The following is a 24,232-nucleotide window of genomic DNA, read 5'->3' as shown; positions in this document are numbered from 1 at the left end:
CCTTCAAGCAGTCTGAGTGGTCATTTTGGCTTTAGTGTGATTGGTCAGTTTGGCTTTGCTGATATGATTGAAAGGCGAAGAGCAAATGTGAGAGGAGTAAAAGTGTGGGAGTCATGCTGAGAGTCACCTTCAAAGACAGGAAGTATAAAAGCTTCAAAGGAGTGGACAGGAGGTGAGCAAGGAGTCAGAGAAACAAGCTTGACAGGAGTGTGTTGTAGAGAAGTGTGATAAGTGGTCCTTGGCAAAGAACAGGTTTTGTAAATAATTAATTGCGTCCTGAGAGTGTGCATGCTCAGCATGATAGTGCTGCTCTGGGGTTGATTGTGGTGCTTGGCTGATCAGTCAGGTGCTAAATTCACACATTGGAGTTGGTGGAGGGTCACATCTACACCCAATCAAGCCAATATAAGAGAAGCCTGCTCGGCTGAGAGGGGCAGATAGAGACAGGGAACAATGGAGAAAGAAAAGAACGAAAGGAAGAGAGCCTGAGGTTTACAGGGGAAAAAGATTATGGAAACGGAAGGATTGGAAGCCACTGGGGTGCGAAGGAAAGGAGGCAGGCAGCTGGGAGGAGAGCCCCTAGAAAGAAAGTAGTGCTGGCGCTCAAGGCAGCTGAAGAGGATAGCACCAACTGAACATTTCTTGGGATAGCTGGAGTGACCGGATGCTCGTTCCCGCCCAAGACCGAGGAGTGGCAGCAGAGGTTGAAGGAGCTCAGGGTGATAACAGTAACCCGAGCCTGTGAAAGGTTAGATGTGCTTGTTGGAAGAACGTCTCCTCTGTCTGTAGAATTCCCATTTAGAGTAAACAGAGGAGACATCAGTTTTAGAAAGGAGACACTGGGCACTGAGGTTTTAGAAATGTTTCCTGTCTTGGGATTTTAGTGTTGTTTTTAAAGTATATTTATTTATGTATTATTTTTTTAAATTTTATTGGTTTTATTGTAATCATTCCATACAAATAGATCAATTTTTACAAAAAATAGGATTGTTTCAACCCTCACTGTCACATGCATTTTTATGGATATATTTATTGGATTTATCTATTTCACTTTCTGCACACTTTACTGTGCTGTAGATTTAGTTTTAAATAGATAATTTTTTTGTTTTTGCCCATCAATCTACGCCTCATTAGCCCATAATGATGAAATTTATTTTTTTTTAAATGATTGCAAATTAGTACAAACCACAAATTCAAATTTGTCATTAATGTAAGTAATCCGGCCCTTGAGTCGGTACTTTGTGGAAACCCCTTTGGACAGCAATAACAGATTCAAGTCTTCTTTGGTAAATATCTGTAAGCTTTTCATTTCCAGGTTTGGGCAGTATATCCCATTCTTCCTGATAGCTCTGACAGACTGGATGGGAAGCATCTTTAAACTGCCACTCACAGATCTCTCCAGAGATGCTCTGTGAGGTTTAAGTCTTAAGTCAGAGACTTGCCCCAAAGCCAATCCAGCATTTTCTTGGCTATATGATTTGGGTCATTGTCAGGCTGTAAGCTGAAAGTTGGCCCAGTCTAAGGTCATGTGCATGTCCAAGCAGATTTTCTTCAAGAATATCTCTATATTTGGCTGTAATCATCCTACCCTTGATTCTGACTAGTCTCCTTGTCCATGTTTCTGAGAAGCACCCCAACAGCATGATGCTGCCACCATCATACTTTACTGTAAAGATGGTATTAGGCAGGTGATGAGGAGTACCTGATCTTAGCCATACAAAGTGCATAATGGAGTTCAACCCATTGAGATTTTGTCTCATCAGATAAGAGAATCTTTTTTTCTCATGCTCTTAAAGCCCTTCAAATGTCATCATATGCATTTTGCTATATAAACATTTGATTAATGCTGTGATGCTGAGATGGCCATCCTTCCAACTGGTTCTCCCATTTTGACAAAGGACTTCTGAAGCTCTGGTAGGTCATTGGGATCTTGGTCAGCACTCTGACCAATGCCATTCTTTCCCAGTTACTAAAGTTGAAATGATGGTTAATTGTTTTGGAAGAGTTCTGATGATTCCAAATCTTTTTCATTTCATAAATATCAAGGCCATTGTACTCCTGAGAATACTCAAAGCTTTAGAAATGGTTTTATGCCCTTACATGATCTATGCCTCACCACAATTTTATCACAGAGGTCTACAGAGAGGTCCTTGGACTTCATGGCTTGGTTTTTATCCTGACATGCAGTTTGATTTGTAGGACTTGATATACACAGACGTACGCCTTTCTAAAAGATTCCCTATCAATTGAATTTGCCACAGGTGGACTCCAGTCAATTTCCAGACACAACTCAAGGATAATTAAAGCAAAGATGATGGAGCTGACCACATTTTGAAATGATACAGCAAAAGGTCTGAGTACTTCTATAAATGAGAGATTTCCATTTTTGAGTTTTCTGGAAACAGGTTTTCTCTTTGTCATTATGGGTTATTGAATGAGGATTGGTTTTCATAATGGCAAAATTATCCATTTAAAATTAAATCAACACAATAAAACGTGTAGAAGGAGAAGCTGCCAGAACACTTTCTGAATCCACTGCAAATTTATAATGACGTAATCAAGTGTTAGTAATTGTATTTGTAATTTCCTTTTCAGTTCCCTATGTACTTTAGAAACAGGTTAGCAATGCCTGAATCTACCTTCCCAAATGTTGTAGTGTGCTAGAATCATTTACTTTTATGTTAGTAAAGGGCCGCATCATCCTAAATCTGCAAAAATAAAAAATTTTCCAACAATAAAAAAAAATAACAAGAAGATTAGAGATGCAAGATTTTGGCTGCAAGGTTTTGAACAACACTGATGTCGGATATATAGCTAAAGTGTTGCTTTCTTACCTTGTTTTTTATTTTACAAGCTGGGAGATTCTCAAGCAAATAATCCGCCAATTAAATAGATAACGTTAAACAGGATCTGGGATAGACGTGTTCAACTTTTTCAAGATTGTCCTTTATAATACACTAGCTGTGTAAGCCTGTGGTGTAAAAAGCCCGGGGTCCTCGAAACTATTGAAATCGTCGGAAAAAAATTGAAATGAAGAGATGTCAGGTAATTGAAAGAAACTACTCTGGACATCTTTCTCCTAGGACAGGGGTCCTCAATCACGGTCCTGGAGGGCCGCAGTGGCTGCAGGTTTTTGCTCCAACCCAGTTGCTTAATAAAAAGCACTTATTGCTAAAGTAACACTTCTGCTTCACTTTAGTGATTTTGAGCCCTTATTGCTTAATTTTGTCTTAAACAGCTATTTTAATTGCACCTTATTATCAATAACATGCAAATGACAAGAGAGAGCAGCATTTCTCCATTTAGCTTATTTACATTTACACCTGTGTGTATTTATCTGCACTATTGGGTTTAATTAAATACTTGGAAGAAAAATGAAGAGAAAAAAGTGAAGGACTGAGAATTACTCATCCATTTTAGCCTTCAAATCATTTGCATGATAGAAAGGGAAAGAAAATCTAGGATATGAGAATGACCTGACATAGCAGAGTTAATTTAATTTCATAGCATGTTAGTGCTTTATTGGCAAGAATTGCTTTCTAATTAAGCAACCAGGTCAGAACAAAAACCTGCAGCCACTGCGGCTCTCCAGGACTGGGATTGAGGACCCCTGTCCTAGGAGGATTCATGTTGCCGACGTGCTCGCCTCGTTTGTGCATTACCGGCTAAGTGACTGTTTCCTTTTGCCAACGTGCTGGCTTCGCTTGTGTATAAGCGGCGGGAGGAAAAGTAAAAGGGATACTATTTTGCTGATGTGCTCGCCTCGCTTCCATATTAGCCACTAAACTAACCTCTTTCTTCACAGGTTTTGCTTTGCTGCCATGCTGACGTCACTTGTGTATTCTCAGAGGTGGAGCCCTTAGCCTGACTCCACCTCTCACTTCCGGTCCGGACAGACAGACAGGGACACTTCCACACATAGATGTTTATATATAAGATACTACAAATATGATCAACGGAGCAACCAAGAGCTATGATGAAACCAGAAACAAAGGATTTACTGGGGACAAAGAGTTATGGTGAGAAGAAGTTTTTCGGAATTTAGTGACGTTAAAGGTGGTGTCCCTCAGAGATTAAAGTTGGGCTGCTGCTCTTTTTTAATATATACAGTATAAATATAATAAACAAGCTGATTAATTTTGCAGATGACACCAAACCAAGTCGAATGAAAGATAATCTAGAATCAGCTGAATCACCATTCAGGGATCTGTACAGCATACAGGTAGGGGCAGATTTTCTGGCAGATGAAATTGAATGTAAGGAAATGTAAGACATTTCTTTTAGAAAAAAAATGGTAAGATATGAATACACAAGAGGAAATCTGAAACTTGAAAATAAAGTTTATGAGAAGGACTTAGGAGTCATAGTGGACTTGTCACTATCTACATCTAGACATCATACAGACACCATTAAGAAGGCTAATAACAGGCAAGGTTATATAGCATGCAGGGTGTAAGTCAAGATGTATAATGCACTGGTGAGGCCTTATCTGGAGTACTGTGTGCAGTTTTGGTTGCATTCAAAGCTTTCTCATCTTGACTCTGTATTATGACTAAATGTTTTGGGTCCATTTCAATAACAGTACTCTAGTAAACAACTCCTATCAATCGAATTTGTGTCCGACTACAATAATAGTTCAGTCCTCTGGTTTTCATAGTAAATCACAGTCCCTTGAGAAACCTGTTTTGTTTAACTTCCTCTATCAAAGGTTATTTGCATATCCTAGTTGGTTGCTAAGTACAGATTCTCTCATTTTCTCTCTTTTGTCGACAAGTTATTCAAAGGGGTTGGCTGGAGATAAAAAGACAGATGATTAGGGTTTACACTGTGGTCCAATGCCTTGTGATGGACTGGCAGCACATTCAGGGTTGCTTAATGCCTTGTGTCCAATACTTCTGGGATAGTCACTGGCTCTCTAGAACTCTGAGCTGGATGGATGAATCAAACCAAAAAACCACAATCTTGTATATTTTATTTCCACTGAGTAAATTGTGTACATATTGTTGTGGGTGGCTAGAGCCCTTGCCTGGTTGGGATGCCTCTGCCTTGGAAGGACCAGGGGAGCAAATGGGAACAGAGAGCTACATACCCCGTAACGCTAGAGGGCAGCCCCCCTGGGTGGCAGCTGTGCCTCGGACTCCCACAGGGCTTCATGGGAGATAGAGTTGGACAGAGCCCTGTTGGGACCCGGGGGTGCCACCAGGGGGGGCACTGAACCCGTGTGGGGGGTTTATCTGCCACAACCGGAAGTGCTGCCTGAAGTGGGGCAATGAGCACGTGAAACACTTCCGGGTGCCTTATATAAGGGGCCAGTGGACAGTACACAGAGAGCCAGAGTCAGGTGGAAGGTGGACGAACTGTGCCGAGGAGGAGTGGAGGAGAAAAGGGAGTAAGAGGAGGAATTATTTCTATTGTGTGCTTTTGTGCTTGTGGGATGGTGTTGTGGGTTCGTGGGGATGGGGAAGATGTTCTCCACGAGCAAAGAAATATAAAAAAACATTTGTGTTTTTATAAGTGTGCCTCCTGCGTCGGTCTCTGTTGGATAGGGTGGCTGGCACGCCCCCCTAATGGTTCTGTCACAATGTACATACAGATGTTAGAAACCTTCAAAATTTTTATCATAATCAGGCAATTGTCTGGGCCGATTACTTTATTTCATTGTGTTCACTTTTTTAACAAAATAATGCCAGGAAAACGATAGAAAGATATCTGGGCCTTGCCTGTATAAATTAAACCTAAGAACATGGTGCTATTGTCATAATATCTGCATTTCTTAAAAAAACCTAAAAATACAAGGATTAGCTGCATTCACTTTACTAGTGCACTTGAAATTAAGTACAATGAAATATGAAGCTGCCTTCGAGTTCAGACTGCATATTAACTTCACTACATTTCAAGTATTCATGAAGGCAATTCAAAGCCACTGCCCGTGGGGCCTCACAAGCAACAGGAACTGCCAGTTGAAGCTCATCTCTTTGAATTAGTCTGTAGTGTGCAATACACCATTGATAAACTGACTGAGGTTCATTGCTCACTTAACTCCCTGTAAATATCGTTTATTTCACATCATATTAAAACCTCTGCAGTGGGCTGGCGCCCTGTTCTTGGGTTTGTTTCCTGCCTTGTGCCCTATGTTGGCTGGGAGACCCCCGTGATCCTGTAGTTAGGATATAGTGGGTTGGATAATGGATGGATGGATATTAAAACCTCTAGGATACTGAAACTCACCTCACATTGTCCTTTTTTAGTGTGTAATAACCACTGGATACACAAGCCTAACTTACATTCTTTTATTCGGATGAAATGTGTGCTTCCACTGTTAAATGATTTGTTATACAGTGCATGCGACAAATGCTCATGATGAACAGAGAGGGGAAAGTTTAAGTATTGTGTCACTATTAAAAATAAAAAAAAAACAAAAGAGACAGCTTGTTATAAAGGGAACAATGCTTAATCTGCATGATCACCTTTCCGGAGTTAAAACATGAATCGCCTCTTCTATTCAATTTCCTTTTTCCAGTGTCTCCTAATGATCCTCTGAGTGTGACACACACTTCCGCATCTGTGCCTGACTGTGGTGATGCCCCAGTTGTTACTGTTAAAATATACTCTTTCACTGCAAAAATAAATAAATATAGACATGCATTTATAAAAAGCAGCAACTATCTGCTTCCCAGTAGCTAATTCAGATATTATATCTTCACTTAAACGGCATGAGCTAATTTTTTAGCTTTTAGAAATATACATCATGAGAGAAAACACTTATTTAAGTAATCATCCTTTATTTAAAATAGCACCCTTCATAGAGAACATAAAATTACAAATGAAAATAAGCATTACAAAGTAACATATACTGTAATAATGATAAATTCAGTTACCAAGTGAAACTGGCTAACCTCTAGATGCATTGGAAAAGCACTCATAATCTAATTTAGTGAAAGGTATTGCAAATTATAGCTTCTCATAAGCAAGCCACTACTTTGCTACACAATACAACAGCTGCTTCGGGAAAGGCATTGATTCCAGGAGGGATATTTTAATAAATGCAGGCATTTATGACATCCAGGTACATACCAGTGAGAAAGTCGGATGTGCTCCTCATGACTGGCAGCTCTGTCACTGAGTTCTCAAAGTCTCTTTCCAGAGTCGTACAGAAAGGAAACTCATAGCACACTTGTGTTGCCCTGTGTATCAGTTTCACCTAAATATTTAAAAAGAGAAAAAGGCTGATGTCTTATTAAACTAAATTACTTTTAAAATACAACATTTAGCATGTAAGAATACAGCCTGAGAGTCTAATATTTTTCTAGAAAATGACTTCAGTAAGTGTTGCCCCATGGCTAAAGTGCTACCACAAACTTGTGGGTTTGTTCCCCAGCAGTCAGGCAAAGTATGGCTCTGAGCAAGTCTCTTAAATTGGCCATAATACGGTGGCAAAAAAAAAAAATTAAACTATTGTACTGTTCGTCTTCATTCACTACAGGCATGTTCTATCTGGAACACAATGTGCTTAAGATGGGCTTTAAAAAGTGTGCTCTGCCTAAATATAATTTCTTTATACAATACATCTCATCATCTTGAATTTTTGATACATTTCCAAAAAAAAAATTTCAACCAATAAAATAACGGACATAAACTGACATTGAAATGTCAAGTGAAGCATTCTACCTCAATGCAATGCCAAGTTGTTCCCATTGCGTTGCCATCCATATAAAGCCGAACTTTTTTTAGAATTCCATGTTTTGGGTCCATTTCAATCACACTCTGATACATTTGTATATTTCTGAGAGATTCCTTTGGGATAATATGAGGTGTGCTGCTTCCTTTCTCATAGCAGAGCTCCAGGAGTATGTTAGACTCAGTGCTGAGGTCCTGAAAGCCAAAGGAGCTGACATAGAGATCCCATACACCTATGAACACAAAAGGTTTTGTGCATGATGAGTTTAGTTAATTTCACTAAAAAGATACAAACATTTAGTTCTCTGCATTGAGAATGCAAAACTAAAACATTAGAAGATGGAAGCTTATTGCAAGTGAAGATTCTGAACACCATTTCAATCCCATACAAATAAGAAGTTTTGGTAAATTACCTCAAGGAAAAGTCCACTGAAATAAGCCATTGTTGGGGGTCTTAAAGAGACTAGAAAGTAGTTCAATAGAGATAAGAGGAAAAAGATCATTAAGGCAATTATGAAAACTATTGTTACAATATCTCATGTTATATACGTATATACTGCATATTATATATTGTGACAGATAGGGGGTGCTATCGCTCCCTAGAACCCCTGTCCAAGACTCCAGACACCAGATAAAAGTCCAATAGTAGACTACTGTATATTTATTAACAACAGTGCACAAAGCACCGTCCTCTCCACAATACTCATTAATACACAAAACTAATACTCAAGAATCAATTCACCACTCCCAGACGTGTTGCCCTCCTACCACCCAGCTCAGCTCGCCGTCTGGGAACTGCCACAGTCCTTTTATATTCCCTGACTCGGAAGTGTTCCCAATCCTGGGTCAGATAAAACGTCCTTTTCTTCAACCTGGAAGCACGTCATTCCCCTTGTTCATGTGACTCGGACGTACTTCCGGGACGTAAGGCAAATAACCATCGTTCCTCCCTACAGCGTCTCCTAGTGGTCCCCATGGTATCCAGCAGGGCTGTGTATAAATACTCCAATGTCCATGATGCCCTGCTGGTCTTTGGAGGACCTCCATACTGCAGGGAGGGCTCCACCTGGCGGCTTGGGGGTATTGGCCGGGATGAACAGCCGTTGGCGCCCTGCCCAGGGTTTGTTTCCTGCCTTGTGCCCTGTGTTGGCTGGGATTGGCTCCAGCAGACCCCCATGACCCTGTAGTTAGGATATACTGTAGTGGGTTGATGATGGATGGATTGTTCAGTTAAATTACCACTTCTGGTTCTGCGATTTCTTTCAAATTTCATATCTACTTATTTTTCATCTTGTCTAATATGCACACAAAATTTTAATCATATATCTTTATAGCCATAGTTTATTTAAAAAAATCTGAAATGTGTTCATGTAAAATACCACTTCCAGCCCAAAAGTTCATAGGATTCCTTATCTTCTGATACAATACTCTACCGTGGCTGTCCATTTTTTCTGTCCAGGATTTTAAATCACTTGTAGCTCACAAACCAATTGACCTATTGACCTGAAATGTGGTACACATATACTATGTGACGCCTACTATCCACTTTTAGGGTGATGATTGACCTCCAAGGTTATTCCTGTTTTTATTTTATTTCATTGTAGAATTAACTCTCGGCTGCAGCCAACAGGGCAACCGTGAAGCGCATTACGGACAGGCGCCGTTTTCATTCCCTACCACCTTCGCCGTCACTTCCCCTACCTCTTCATATCTTAAATCAAAGAAGAGAAGAAGCAGGCTGCTAGGGTGGAGAAAAGAAGAGCTGATCTGAGCAAATGAATGCTAAACGTACAGAGAAAATGTATGAAAACTATAAATGCTCAAGTCAAGTGTATTCACTGCACGTTATTGTGCAGTGCGTCATTACTGGTTTTTAATATGAAGCAGGTGTACAAAATCACATTGATTTGGGTCAAAGCATTTGAGTTATCGTGTTTACACACAGACAGACGTAATTTCAAAAATGGTATTTTCGGACTCAGGAAGGTTCAATATGTCAAAATCTTGAGGTCGAATCTTTTTCCGGTTTCTATACTTTCTCTGCACTATGTATACGAGAAAGCAAAAATAGCAACTGAATAACATACAGTAGTAACTTATGGCAATCTGAGATCCTTACAAAGCTATTCAGTAAGCTTCTCTTTAATGTAAAGCTAATTCTTGAAAGGCAATAGAAGGATTTGAACTGCTGCGTCATCGCTGCACTGTACTAGGTTCACGTTCTGGCCTGGCCACTTTTATGTTCTCTGTGTATCTGTGTAGGCTCTTTCTGCAGATAGTCTGGATTTGTCCCTCTTCCTAAATATATGCAGGTTAGTTTGATTGTCCACTTTAAATTGTCTTTTAATGAGGATGTGTGGCTAAATTTGTCTTTGCACGCACTGTTGCCTGTTGCTCAGGCCCTTTATAACCTTGAATTGTGTTCAGTAATGCATGGCTAATTTTTTTTGTTTCTTGGACAGATTTCCAATCAAACTTAGTGAAGTATTGTGAATTATTTGCTATACACCATAGCACAAAATATTTAATATTATTAAATTGCTAGAATTCAATTCAGGATTACATGGACATGTAGCATATCCATGTAGCCCTAGTCAAAAACCAAGACTGGGCAAATAGTAAACTGAGTATTAAAATATTCAGAGTTACACCATGTCAAGTTTAACCCTTACAGTACCTTCTCATGCTAACCCAATGCTATGCCTTACAGATCTCAAAATGAACCAGTAAAGGCTAAATATATGTTGTTTGTTGGGATTTTAAAGCCGACTTATGTTCGTTATTAAAACAACTAAAGGGTGATGAAGTAGTAAAGGCACAAGCAAAACACATTTGAATTGTAGGGGAGTGAATGGGGTGAAGTCTTAAGTAATGAGTTCAGTGTTCAACAATCCATTTTCTTAGTGTTTGCACTTGTCACAAGGGTAGTATGCAGTCCAGGTGAAACATTACTTACAGTGTTACACATGCACGTCAGAGGACCTCCTTGAAGGCTCAGTCAAGGTAAGTAAGAACCTGCCAAAATGAGTAGGCGTGTGTTGCTGCTAACATTGTCATCTCCTTCTTCCAAGAAGCCACCCAGTGAGGGTTTCTGACCCCAGCCCCTTCTAGTCCAGCCTTCTTAAAACCCCAGGCATCCCGGAAGAAGGTGTCATTACTGGCTTGAGCAACCTGCCGGACAGAGCTCCACTGGAAGCGACTAAACCTATGCAGCTAATTATTTTCCAACATATGGACACACGCTGAAGAGCATCTTTTCTCTTCTTTTTGTTTTGCTTTGTCCGCGGATATAAAAGAGACTACCCAGGTGGTGCCCCAAAATTTCTTCATGTTTCAGAACGGTCATTCCTGCACCCTGCCAAAACAGACAGTAATAACAAAATCCAATGACTAATGCAAGGCATCTTGATAACAACTGAAGAAAGGTTGTGTTACAGGAATTCTGATAGAGTGGATTAATCTTCATCTGACAGGGTTGATTTCATAAAGGTTTCCCAAAGATGGGACAAATGTGAAAAGTAGAGAATGATTTGGAAAATTAAAATACCAAGAGTTTTGTGACCTATGAAATTTGAATTAGATTGACATGTTTATTAAACATTACTCTTCAGTAAGTATTATTATCCAGTTAATCTCTCTTTCCATAAAGTAATGCAAACATAAATGTCACAACAGCAAAGGACACCAACCTGACAAAGTGATTATCTGACAAGCCTGATTTGAGAAATTTGTTGATATAAAAACAGTGTGTATATAAAATATCCCAAATAAGCTTGGTATTCATTAATTTATGTGGCGTTGATAGAATAATGCTGGAATGTTTATTTTTTAACTTTTTAAGCAGTATTTTTTTTATTTGGAGAACATAAAAAGTCAGTGAATAAATTTATAACACACAGAAGGAAAAACAAATGAGGTACTCCATGTTGGTCATATCATTCTTTATAAAGCCTATGCTGTGCTCCAACCAAGCCTTTAAAAGCCGATAACATCCCCCATTTATTATTGTGCTTTTAAAGGAAATAAACACAAATGAAACTCAGTCCCTAAAGTGCTGCATCACGTCTGGATTGTAAATTGGAGGGTTTGCCACTCTGCTAGCAGGATGGTATGTTAGAGCCCAGGACCCCCACTTTTACACAGACCCACCAAAACATCAGGCTATGCTCCTGCTCTGAAGTCCATATACAGTACAGTACACTACCAGTCAAAGGTTTGGACAAACCCAGAACTCTTCGTGGTTTGTACAGAAACTGATTCCTTTATAAATCAAGATATTAATTGAACAATATAGACAAAACTTTATTAGTGTTTATAATGGCTATTTCTGATTTTTAATATATTATGCACAAATAACTGCAACACCTCATCTTCTACAGGCACTTGTTGTTGGCTTTCAGCTGGAGTTTCTGCCGTGTCTGGGGTGCTGTTTTTATGTCTGTGTTATTCTTTTTCGATTCCTTTGCAACTATTATTATTATTGTTGGTCATTTTGTTTCTATGTACATATGTATCTTCTTTTATGTTATGAGTGTTTTGTTGGTGGTCCCCTAATTATCTGAGCTGCCTGCCCATTCCCATCAAGGTACTGCCCTCAGCCTTATAAAGGAAGAGGACAACCCACAGTCCCTTGCGGTTCATTGTGAATGTGCTTGTGATGTGGTGAGTTTATTGCCCTGACATTATTCTGTGCTTTTTGTGATTATTTGATTTTCTGGACCTCTGTGCTCTGTTTTTTGACAATTCTTGAATTTTGTACTGGGACTTTGTTTGCAGCCATATGTGAATGATAAATTAAAAACATTCATTCATTTCAAACACTAACAGGCTTCAGAAACACTAGTATTGTCTTGGCTATAAATGTAATTAAAAGTAATGTTATCTTGATAAAAAATGGTCAAGTTCTATAAAAAACAGGAACTTTTCTGGCTTCACATATAAACTCCCCAAGTTTCCTTTGTAATTATAGCATTTTCTAACGTGTTCACCTTAACCGTAACCATATCTACAACAGCAGAATTTCATTTGGTTTGCTGAAGCCGACTGAAAAAGCTGATAAGGGAGTCATTCTCTGTTTGAACTATTTAAATCTTTCAATGTTTGCTTTGTTACCATCCAAAGGCACTTGACAAAAATGAAACAGTGACCTTTCCAGGCCTGCATATTCAGATCTCACACTCTCTCCCTCATAGGCTAACAGAACGTTCTGTGGTAAATAACAATTTTTCCATATAAAAAGAGGTTTAGGAACATGAATTGCCGTAAGTTCAAGTATTTCTAAATATCCCTCGACCCCTTAAAGAGGTACTCTACTGATAACAAAGAGACGACTCTCAATTCCCAGGTAATCTCACAGAGGATTTGACATTGGTGATGCATTTGTTAACATCTAAAGCTTTTGGTTTTGTAAATTTTATACACATAGCATTGCTTGTGTTCACTGTTACAAAATGAAATGTTACTAGGCTGCACTTTTCATTGTAACAAACTGAAGCTTCACATAGGATTTCAATTTCGAATACTTCAAAACACATAATAACCTTTCTTATTGGAAATGGAGATATTTTAAACTTGAGTAAGAAGAGCACATTATTTTAAATAATACATAATATCATCGACTGCTTACAGTCACACTGCACAGTAGATGAAAAAATGATATTCTTCTTGTATGCTCTCCCGCTTAGTCTTCATTATGGATTTCTGTAAACCTACTGGTAATGTAGACAGTTCCTCAGTGAAGAACACAATACCCCCGCTGAAACAATCGTTTTCTTTGTTTTAGATTCTCATTAAACTGTATCTTAATATCTTCAATTCCAGTGGGTAAAATGAGAAAAAGAAAGCTTGTAAACACTGAACAATAAAGTATTTGCTTTCTTTTGATCTTGCAAAGTGTGCCTACTTGAGTCTCCTTTGGGTATTCTGGTTTCCTTCCAAAAATTCAGGGGCATGCAGGTCAGGCAAGTGGGTATTCTAAAGTGGTCCACAGTGAGTAAGTGTGCCTTGTGATGGACCAGCTCCGTGGCGCCCTACCTGTTAGCTACGCCTGAAATAAACAACCTTTGATGTTACATAACTAGAATGAGATATAGGAGCAACATCTTAGAAATGGAACTTCAGCCTGGCCTAGAAGTGCTTCCCAAGTGTAATCCTATGGCACTGGAACTAGAGCCAACCTTACCTCACTCGAGAGGTCAGTCAGGTGGAGGAGGAAACAATTTGTTGGAGTAGATAAGGAGGAGTGAAGGAAGAGGAAAGGACAAACGCTTTTGTGGCTTTTTGATAATAAGTACCAAAGTAAAAGGATCTGTATGATTAAAGCTCTTTGATCTGAACCAGGGACTGAGAGGGTGCAATTGTGCCTGAGGTTTGGGGCTGGGTGATGCCCCTTATTGGCTACAGTTCATACATGTATAAATGTAACTTTTATGCTTAAATGCTTGTTGTATATATGTTACAGGCCTAACCCGATGTTAGGACAAACTAGTTTAGACAAGGCCAAGCCAGTTTGTCTGAAGCGTGATAGGATGATTTGGTTTGGCCTAGGAAAGTGCGATTGCAGACCAAACCAGTTTAAACTAGGACAAATCAGTTTGTCCTGGGAGCTCTACATTGATTTCAGGATAATCTAGTTCAGACTTGGTTCATCCTATCCACTTCGGAAAACTGGTTTGGCCTAGCCTAAACTAGTTTGTCCTGAAATTGGGTTTGGCCTGTAACATATGTGACTTTGTAACTGTTTATCAAATTAAATAACATTTTTAAGCAGAAAATGCTTTCTTATACACAATGTCCTGAGTACACACTCTGTCTTTCCTTGCTTTTCTGTATCACAAATATTTACTTTAACTTTTTTTTTTTTCTTCAAGTCTCCTCTATATTAAGTAACATGGGCTTGTCCATATGTAAAACCTAAAACAATAAAATACCAAAAATATCTAAACTTTATTGAGCATTGGAAATGGAAGATATGCACTTTGAGGATATGCTGAAATGTTGTATTAGTACTAACATGAATGCAGTAATACGGTTATAAACACACACATCTGTGGTGTAGCGGGTCCACAGCTCAAGTCAAAAAGGTCACTTTTTAAATAAATTATCGCCGCCTACAGGGATTAGAGAGGAGGCATGGTAGTGTGGCCAGAAGCGGTTCCCTGGGAATTCGTGATGCGGGCGGTCCTCGCTTAAGTGCACAGGTGAGGAGTCGTCCGTATCCGTAATTGTTGCTGGGAGCTACTAATTGCCACACCTGATCCACATCCCCGGATCATGTAATAGAAGCTCGAGACAGCTAGAGAGGAAAAAGGAAGAAAAAAAAAAGAATGAGAGAAAAAAAAGAAAAAAAGACAAACGGAGGTTACAGGAGAAGAAGAAGGCAGGAAGCATGAAGTGGAACCGCATCGTCACAGCATCTGCATTAGCCTTCAAATCTGTGTTCTTTACATGGGTTCTCTAAATTGGAGTTTCTGGTGCGTGTGTTTATTGCTGTCTACATATTCACTGCATTCATTTCCAGATGGTGCATGCCATTCAATTCCAGGAGTTGTGTAGCTTTATGCTGTACGTTGCTTGGGTATATACTGTATGCACACAATTCAAACTTGTAAAATTGAAAGTGAGCCCTACATAAATATAACAATTAGTCTCCATGTCCCTGCTTTGAGATGTGAAGTGTAAAACGAACTATACTAAGTTCTGTAATAAATAAGATGTGGTACTGGGGTTTCTGCAATAACAATTGCTTCACTCACACTCTCCCAAAGTGAAAAAAATGTTTATTTATTAAAGCAGAATCGCTAATGGAGCTTTATGGTGGGGCAGTGGCTACTGCAGGTGTTTCACAAGTACAGAGACACTTTCTTACTGGAGGGTTTTCTTCTCTTGTATGTGTGTTTGGTTTTCTCTGGTTACTTCATTTTCCTCCTACTTCCTAAAGAAGTAAGTGCAGGTCAAGCTGCCGACTGTAACCTAACTAAATGTTAGCGTGTGATGCAATGAATTTGTGTCCTGCCCTGTTGGGTCTGGTATTGCACCCTTATGAGCCAGTTTAGGCTCTGACTCCGTGCAGTTCACAAATGGACTAAGTGGGTTTGATCATAGATGCATTCTGGCGTGCAAGGAAATGAAACCAAAGGCAGAGAGAGGGACTGGACTCAAACAGCATGTTGGCATTGTGACAGAGTCTATTGCTAGCTTAATCAATCAGTACCTGAGGAATTCTTGTCAAAATCACAGCTAATGAAAACAGCAATTACTTTTGCAATGGTGGTGCTGGTTGGGAGTATTCCCATTCCTAGAATCAACAGTTATTACAACATCTTGTAGTTCAGTACTGCTATAATGGACAGCTCATTCTCTCATTTTTCAAAAACTGCCTATTTCAGAAGAGAGTCAAGTGAGATGGAGTGCATCTGGACAGCTTCATCTAAGTAATGTCGGATTGGGTGCTCAACTGTCACAGTACACACACACCCACATATTTACTGTACATGCACTCAAATAAAGATGATTCACAGTATACTCAACAATCAACCTGACCTGCTTGTGTTTGGGACAGTGGTGCTCAAGGAAGAACTCATGTGGACACAGGACGAATGTGAATACTCCATTAAGTCAGTGTCATAGCTAATATTTAAACCTAAGATTCTATAGGTGTGAGGCCAGCAACACAACAAAAGAGCCACAAAGAGGTCATTGCAGCGCAATGAATAGATTTTGGAAGTAATCTGTACAAAATACACGGGGTACGAGAACTATGAAGTTTACTTGTCTGTAGGTAAGCAGAAGAGGGTTTGAAAAAAATCACATAATATTTAGCTTAACAGTTTCTTTCTATTATAATTTAGCATATAAAATTACTTAATCAGACTTCTTATCTTTTGGCAGCCATAGCAGACTAATAGACAAATTACATTTTTTATCTATATACAATCAGTCATTATGGGAAAAAGATAAGTAGACAACGTACTACAATTCTTCATGGATTCTGTCATGGAAAAATGTGAGCTGAGTATTACATATTATGTTTTTAATAACAACTTAAGTACATGATTTAGTCTAAAACATGTACATGTATACATGATCTATTTAACATACCCCCAGGCTCCTCTGTCATTTTGTTCTGGCTTCTCTTGACTTTCCCAAGAAGTTTCAGCTCCCGTTCCGTCCATCTGTCACCGGTTCCACTGTCTAGCCACCGTTGGCATGGAAACACAAACTCAGTTTCTGCAGCTCCAGTCTCCTGCACAACAATTCTTTCCAAGTAACATCCTGCTCCATAGCCTGCATTATTGTGTCCAATGACCAGTCTGCTGAGGATGCCCAGATCCACTGCTCGTAGATGGAAAATGCAAGCCTGTAGTAACACAATAGCATGTAAAGAAGAAAACAGAAATGATATAAATTAAATCTTTAGGTGAACTAAATGGAAATGAACAGTTCAAGCATATATTTTAAAATTTTTGTATCATACAAAACAGCAGATTCAACACAAATTCAAAATGATTTTGAACAATGATGCCACAAAAGATGTTTAACCCTTCATTATGGTTTTCATACATTCACTTCCCTGGCTGTGAAATGTAAGCATTGATTTATTAGATGATGTGACACGGAAACGTTCTGCTGACTCACACATAATTCAATCAGATTTACATTTCAAGTGGCAGCTTGTCGACAGAGTGTGGCTGGGTGCTGTCTCCATTGATATAAAGAACAATATACATTTATCGATACATTTGGCTTCTGAACCTATTCATCCACACATCCATGTTTAAACGCCAATCAATCAAAAGGAGACAGAGCTTATCCGAGCAGCAATGGATGAAAAGTATGAACTAGAAGTACAGTACTGACTTTTCGGTCCAGTTTTTAATGACTCTCACCATAATTTCATTCCACTAATGGCCGATCCAGACCAAATTCCATCCTGTCTCTGCCCACTCCTACCCACTTTCTCCCATTAACCTAAAAAAAATTAAATCCACTCCCAACAGCATTCCCACTTTGCTCTCTAAAAGGCATATGAATTGGGCACACAGCCCAAGTGGATTCTTCACACAGCAGAATCTAGAAGGGAAAAACGCATCACAGACATGAGACCAAATCTTTTTGACTGTTTTATCTTGTTCACAATAAAATCAGAGTTAACGATTGATATTGTTTTTAAAAATAATAGATAGACAGTCAGAAAGACAGAAAGACAGACAGACAAACAGACAGACAGACAGACAGACAGACAGACAGACAGACAGACAGACAGATAGATAGATAGATAGATAGATAGATAGATAGATAGATAGATAGATAGATAGATAGATAGATAGATGACACTGAAAGCCTTGTCCACTCGAATGTAAGTCAATATAGATACAAAGGAAAGGAAAAAGAAAAAAGGAAACAAAACAAAATAAAACAATGGTCAAACGAGTCATCACTGTTGTCCATCTGCCATACAAGCTGTTGTGCATATGCACCACAGTGCCTAGAGTGATTCCTTTGAAAAACCAGTAAAATCAGTAAAAAAATAAAGAAGACACCACCACATCACTGACTCGCAGGCTATCTTTTCTGACTGTATGTGCTTTTACCGTGAAATAGTACTGTTTATAGCATTGATTGTACAATAACTTATATGCACAGATAGGCCACAACATTCCATTGAAGTGAATAACAATGAATATCTTGTCGCAATGGCAACCTGTCAGGAGGGGGGATATATTAAAAGGCAAGTCAGTTCATGAAGATCATGTGTTGGAAGCAGGAAAAATAGGCAAGGCAAAATTATGATGGCTAAAGGATTGGGTCAGAGCAATTCCAAAGTAGCAGTTCTTTTGGGGTATTTCCAGTATGTAGGGGTTAGTACCTACCAAAAGTGGTCCAAGGAGAGACAGGGTCATGGGCGTCCATCTGGTTCAATCAAACAGAAGAACTACTTATGCACAAACTGCAGAAAAAATGAATGCTGGCAATTAGAGAAAGGTGTCAGAACCCACAAGGCATTGCAGCTTGCTGTGTATGGGGCTGCATAGCTGTAGACCAGTCAAACTACCCATGATGACCACTGTCTGCTGCCAAAAGCAAGATTGGGGCCTGGTCTGATGAATCATATTTTTTTTAGATCATGTGGACAGCTGGGTGCATGTGGTTGTTTACCTGGGGGAGAGATGGCAGCAGGATGCAGTAAGGGAAAAAAGACAAGCAAGCAGAGGAAGTTTGATGCTCTGGGGAATGTCCTGCTGGCAACGGTATTCCCTGATAGCAGTGGCCTCTTTCAGCAGAATAATGTGCCCTGCCACACTACAAAAAATTATGAATGGCTTGAGGAACAAGACAAAGAGTTAAATGGTGTTGACTTGGCCTCCAAATTCCCCAGATCTCAATCCCATTGAGCACCTATGCTGGAAAAAAGAAGTAAAATACAGGGAGGCCCAACATCTCAGCTTATATGACTTAAAGGATCTGCTGCTAAGGTCTTGGTGCCAGATACCACAGGACACCTTCAGAGGTCTTGTGGAGTCCATGCCTCAACAGATCAGAGCTGTTTTGGCAGCAGAAGGGGACCTACACAATAGTAGGCAGGTTGTTTTAATGTTGTGGCTGATTGGTGTATATATTGTTTATTTATTTTACAAGAATTTTCTTAGAGAGGTTCTTCTGTGCTTGGACCACCTGCTCCTGACTATAAGAATAAAGTCTATTGACTACTTTTAAGTTTTAGTCCCACTCAGCAAAAACCTGAGATGGGCCCCATGGAATTTCCACAAGAATGCAGACCTGTAGCCTTGAAGAAAGTAGCAAGTCCATCTAAGGGCTCACTCACTTATATCTGGTAGTGTACAGTCAAAATTGGCCTAAAATGAACATCTCTGAGAGAAATTAAGGAGCACTGCAGTAGACGGAGTAAACCCAAACAGGTACAGTATAGCAAATAACATCTGGCTTGGAGTGAGAGCCAGTTCACTGGAATTGTCAGTCAAGAGCTACTATGATATAAATGTGTATATTATTTATTTACAAAAGGCAGATATCATTTTTCTTGCAGAAAAATGTTGTCAGGGTCAAGATGGAAATTGGCTGCCAAAAGGCAAGTATTTTTAGAGTGGGAAAGAAGAGGCAAGCTGCAAACCTTAGAGAATTGTAAGCAAAGAGTTTGTTACTGCAAAAGCTAATTCAGGTGAACAAAACCAAAACATTAAAGAAAACTTAAAACTCAAAATTATTTGCCAGAAGTCCTAAATCAAACCAGAAGACTTGAGTCCCGAGCCATAAAAACAAATGGAACTAGATGTGGTTGATTATTATTGAATGTTAATGCTAAAACAAGATTAGATAGATAGATAGATAGATAGATAGATAGATAGATAGATAGATAGATAGATAGATAGATACTTTATTAATCCCAAGGGGAAATTCACATAATCCAGGAGCAGTATACTGATAAAGTCATATACAGAGCTGCTGGAAAGGCTGCCACTGATTAGTGGCACATTTCCATCTTAAACAGCATTATAATGAAGGATGTCACATGTAGCTCAACGCAGTTACATGACAACTGGGATGACAATAGTAAACAATATGGCTTAAATAATTTGCAAATTTAAAAAAAAAAGCAGGGTGGCATGGTGGCGCAGTGGTAGCGCTGCTGCCTTGCAGTTAGGAGGCCTGGGTTCGCTTCCCAGGTCCTCCCTGCGTGGGTTTCCTCCCACAGTCTAAAGACATGCAGGTTAGGTGGACTGGAGATTCTAAATTGTCCCTAGTGGGTGTGTGTGTCCTGCGGTGGGTTGGTGCCTTCACCAGGATTGGTTCTTGCCTTGCGCCCTGTGTTTGCTGGGATTGGCTCTGGCAGACACCTGTGACCCTGTGTTCAGATTCAATGGGTTGGAAAATTGATGGATGGAACAACAGCAAAAATAAAATAAAGTCATGACAAAATTATATTAACACACTCACTCATGCTGTTTGCAGCCACAGTTTGCTTCCAACTGAGATTTGTGTTGCTCAAACACTCAAATGAAAGTGTGCAAAGTTCATCTATTTAAATAACCAGACACTGTGTTTGTAATTGGCTGTAGCAAACAGGGCAGGATTAAGGGTATAATGTGTCCCTAGGCAGAGTTGGATACAAGTGCCCAAAAAGAGACCTCCATAAAAAAAAAAGAGAATCCCTCTTTTAGATCTCTGTGATCGGATCCCTAACTGTAAACAATGAAGGTGGAAGGGGAGGTCCCCCCTTGGAGACGGGAACCCCTGCGATTACAAGTGAAATCATCGAGTGCAGGTCCTTGGAAATCGCCGCCCTTGAGATTGCAAGTGCCCCTACGCCAGTGCCTACTTGGCCAATGCCTGCAGCCGGCCCTGGCAGCTACTTTTACAGACTAAAAAGCAAGGACAGTCTGTTCTTAATTATCTCATTATTGATTAATAATTATCTGTTAATTATCTCATTGTTGATTAACTCAAACTCTTCAACTGGAAATAGGAGACACTCAGTTAACAATCACTGGACTGGTGTCAGTATCTCATTGAAAAATTGCTTTCTGGAATAAATATTATTCTTTTGAGTATTGTTTATTTTTATCATTCATGACATCACTGTATCACTTTTCTCTCCAGTGTATTTTCTGTCGACGCAACCATGTTATGCATTGTTTTTCTCAGTTATTTTACACATACACATTTTTCACATTATTGTTGATAATGACTAGTGATGAGTGAACCCCACTGAATTTGGTGAAATTGCAAAAATGTTCACAAATTTCATTGAACTCTACAAAATGCTTTTATGTCAATGGGGAAGGAAACTGTACTATTGTGAGTGGATTATAATGGTGCAATAGTCTTTTAAGCATTCGTGGCAGCTAGAGAAATGTCTGCCATCTACGTTCAAATGATTATTGTGTCACCTGAGCTGTGAGGCAGCAGTAATAACCACTGTGCTGCTGTGCGTCCCTAAGATAAAACGAATACAGTTCAGTAACAGAACCGTTAAATTTCTTGCAGACACAAAGTAAGAATTCACTGAGGCTTGTCCCTCACAGATCCCACAGCAGGCACTCACCCGTCTCAAACTGAAAAGTACAGTGTCTTTTTTTTCCCCTGACGATTTTACTCGCTTCCTGCCGCTTCTACCAAATAAGCGCAACGCTAAAGCATGTGGATTCTTCATTCCTTCCTGTCTGTCCAACTACACAGGATTCTGGGAAAGACTGTTTTGGTGGGTAGGGCTCACATATTACACACAGGTCACATGCAAGTCCACACAAATAAATATTAGTTTTAGAACACGAATGCGCAGAAATATTTTCAATTTAATTCTGCATACACATTGTGTGCTTAAATGTACTAGCAAATTTTCCATAAATTTTTAGCATACCAGCAAAACAGTTTTTATTAAATCCAGATCAGAAGAAGGATCTCATCTGTCATAGCAGTTGATCCAGCATACTGCTTACTACTAGGATATGCGTTATATACTTGGGGGATTTCCTGCCACATCAAACATTTTATGTTACAGCACTGTAATGTCATATTGGCCTTGCAGGGCATCATGGAGTGCTGAGAAAAAACAGATACTCTAAGATGACCACACAGCAAATTTCAGGACAATATTCAATGAACAAGGTCACCGCTGAACCCAGCAAATTTGCTGTGACAAACACTTCAGCAACTTTCACCGATTAACAATAATACAGTAAATACTATGCATCCATTTTGATTGAATGTATTCCTTTAGTTTAACCATTTTTATTTGTTTCATAATGTTTGAGTTATAGCTGTGGTTCTCAATCTGTGGGGCGGGCCCCCCTAGGGGGGTGCAAAGTGACAAAAAGGGGGCATGAAGATTGGAAAAAAAGAAAACAAGAATCGAAAATATGAAAAATGCATCTATTGAAACCAAAACAAATTAACTTAAACTACATTCTGATACTCAAAAAATAAATAAATAAATTTAGATAAATGTTGATAAAAGTTAAGTAGTTATAATAAAATATGCATCTATACTAATAAAAGGCAAAGCCCTCACTGACTGATTCACTCACTCACTCACTCATCACTAATTCTCCAACTTCCCGTGTAGGTGGAAGGCTGAAATTTGGCAGGCTCATTCCTTACAGCTTACTTACAAAAGTTAGGCAGGTTTCATTTTGAAATTCTACACGTAATGGTCATAACTGGAACCTATTTTTTCGTCCACATACTGTAATAGACTGCAACTCGATGGCCGTGGGAGGCAGAGATGCGTCTTGCGTCTCACATCATCACACCTCCCATGTAATTGAGTGCCTGCCCGTATAAGGCCGTACCTCAGCGGCAATCCAATAGAAACACTCTGCCACTAAATATTCAGACGAAGATGAGATGGTCAGGGTGGTGTTTCACACAAACTCAGCGAAACTGCGAGAGAAACTTTTAAGTGGCGGGTCTTAGCTAACATTAAATAAAGCCGTGGACATCGCAAGATCGCACGAGATAGCACAGGCACAGCTCAGAAGCTTCGATGCCTGTACTCCGAGCAGCTCACGTGAACTGACTATGAATGCAGTAAGCAGAGAACAAGCAAGACATCTAAAGAGCGCGGAGACGTTTTGATCACGTGAACGTGTCTGCAAAAAGTGGCATTTCCTGCACTGCAAAAATACTTTAAAAGTCGGGCAGCCGGCACACGCGCATAGCTGTGCAGGCCTTTGAGACGCTGACTGCGCTTCTGCCTTAAGTCAAAGGGAGCACTTATAATTTTTTTCTTCCTTCCTCTGAGCTATAGCCCAGACAACTGCAAACACGGGATCCCTTTTCTAGACCGCGCAAACTAATATTAAGGCACTTCGCATTTTCTTTTGCACGTATACGATAAAACAAAAAGGCAAGTTTCCTTTCTTTACACCTTTTTTCCTTTTATCCCAAACCAAAGCCTAATTTTCTTTCATTGCAGGTAATGCCGGTAGGGCACATTGCCAGAGACAGAAATTTGGACGTTCACATAGAAAATGTAATTTCTATACCACAGCCGTCGTGTAGTGCCTTTCAAAAGGGATCTACTACCGAGAGATGATCCATATACATTTTAGCTGCTGTTAGTACTACTTACCTGTTGTGTTATAACGTCTTTAAAATGTCGTTTACCCGAAACCACTCCAGTAGTGCTCAATGTAGCTTTACTTCTTAAAACATTAATTTTTACTGTTTAATAACTTATAGACTACATTTTATTATTTTTCCCTTGCACTCAGTGACCAAAGCTATACACACATATATAAACACACATACATATATATATATATATATATATATATATATACGTGTGTATATATATATATATATATATATATATATAATACATACATACACACGCATACGAATTATATATATGTGTGTGTGTATGTATGTATGTGTATATATAATGTAGATAGGTGTGTATATATATATATATATATATATATATATATATATATATATGACAGCAACACTCATAACAGTGACAAAACAATTACATTGACAATCATGACAATCATGTCACGTTATTTTCAAAATGTTTCCTTTCTTTTTCATTACT

At 39.2% G+C, this 24,232-nt stretch overlaps 1 protein-coding gene across 1 annotated transcript in view; it reads right to left on the bottom strand.

Moving 5' to 3' along the window:
• LOC120529864 (lipoxygenase homology domain-containing protein 1-like) overlaps nucleotides 1-24,232 on the bottom strand; it is a 419,576-nt gene that overhangs the window by 96,051 nt on the left and 299,293 nt on the right. Inside the window, exons 45-48 of the mRNA XM_039754083.1 lie at nucleotides 16,777-17,035; nucleotides 7,669-7,910; nucleotides 7,075-7,201; nucleotides 6,468-6,616 (exon numbers count right to left, since the gene is read on the bottom strand). Coding sequence (XP_039610017.1) covers nucleotides 6,468-6,616; nucleotides 7,075-7,201; nucleotides 7,669-7,910; nucleotides 16,777-17,035 — 777 coding nt within the window. The remainder of the gene's footprint in view (nucleotides 1-6,467; nucleotides 6,617-7,074; nucleotides 7,202-7,668; nucleotides 7,911-16,776; nucleotides 17,036-24,232) is intronic.

Source organism: Polypterus senegalus, chromosome 5, assembly GCF_016835505.1.
Source record: "Polypterus senegalus isolate Bchr_013 chromosome 5, ASM1683550v1, whole genome shotgun sequence".
NCBI classification, from domain to species: Eukaryota; Metazoa; Chordata; class Cladistia; order Polypteriformes; family Polypteridae; genus Polypterus; species Polypterus senegalus.
This window is presented reverse-complemented; position numbering and strand designations above follow the sequence as displayed.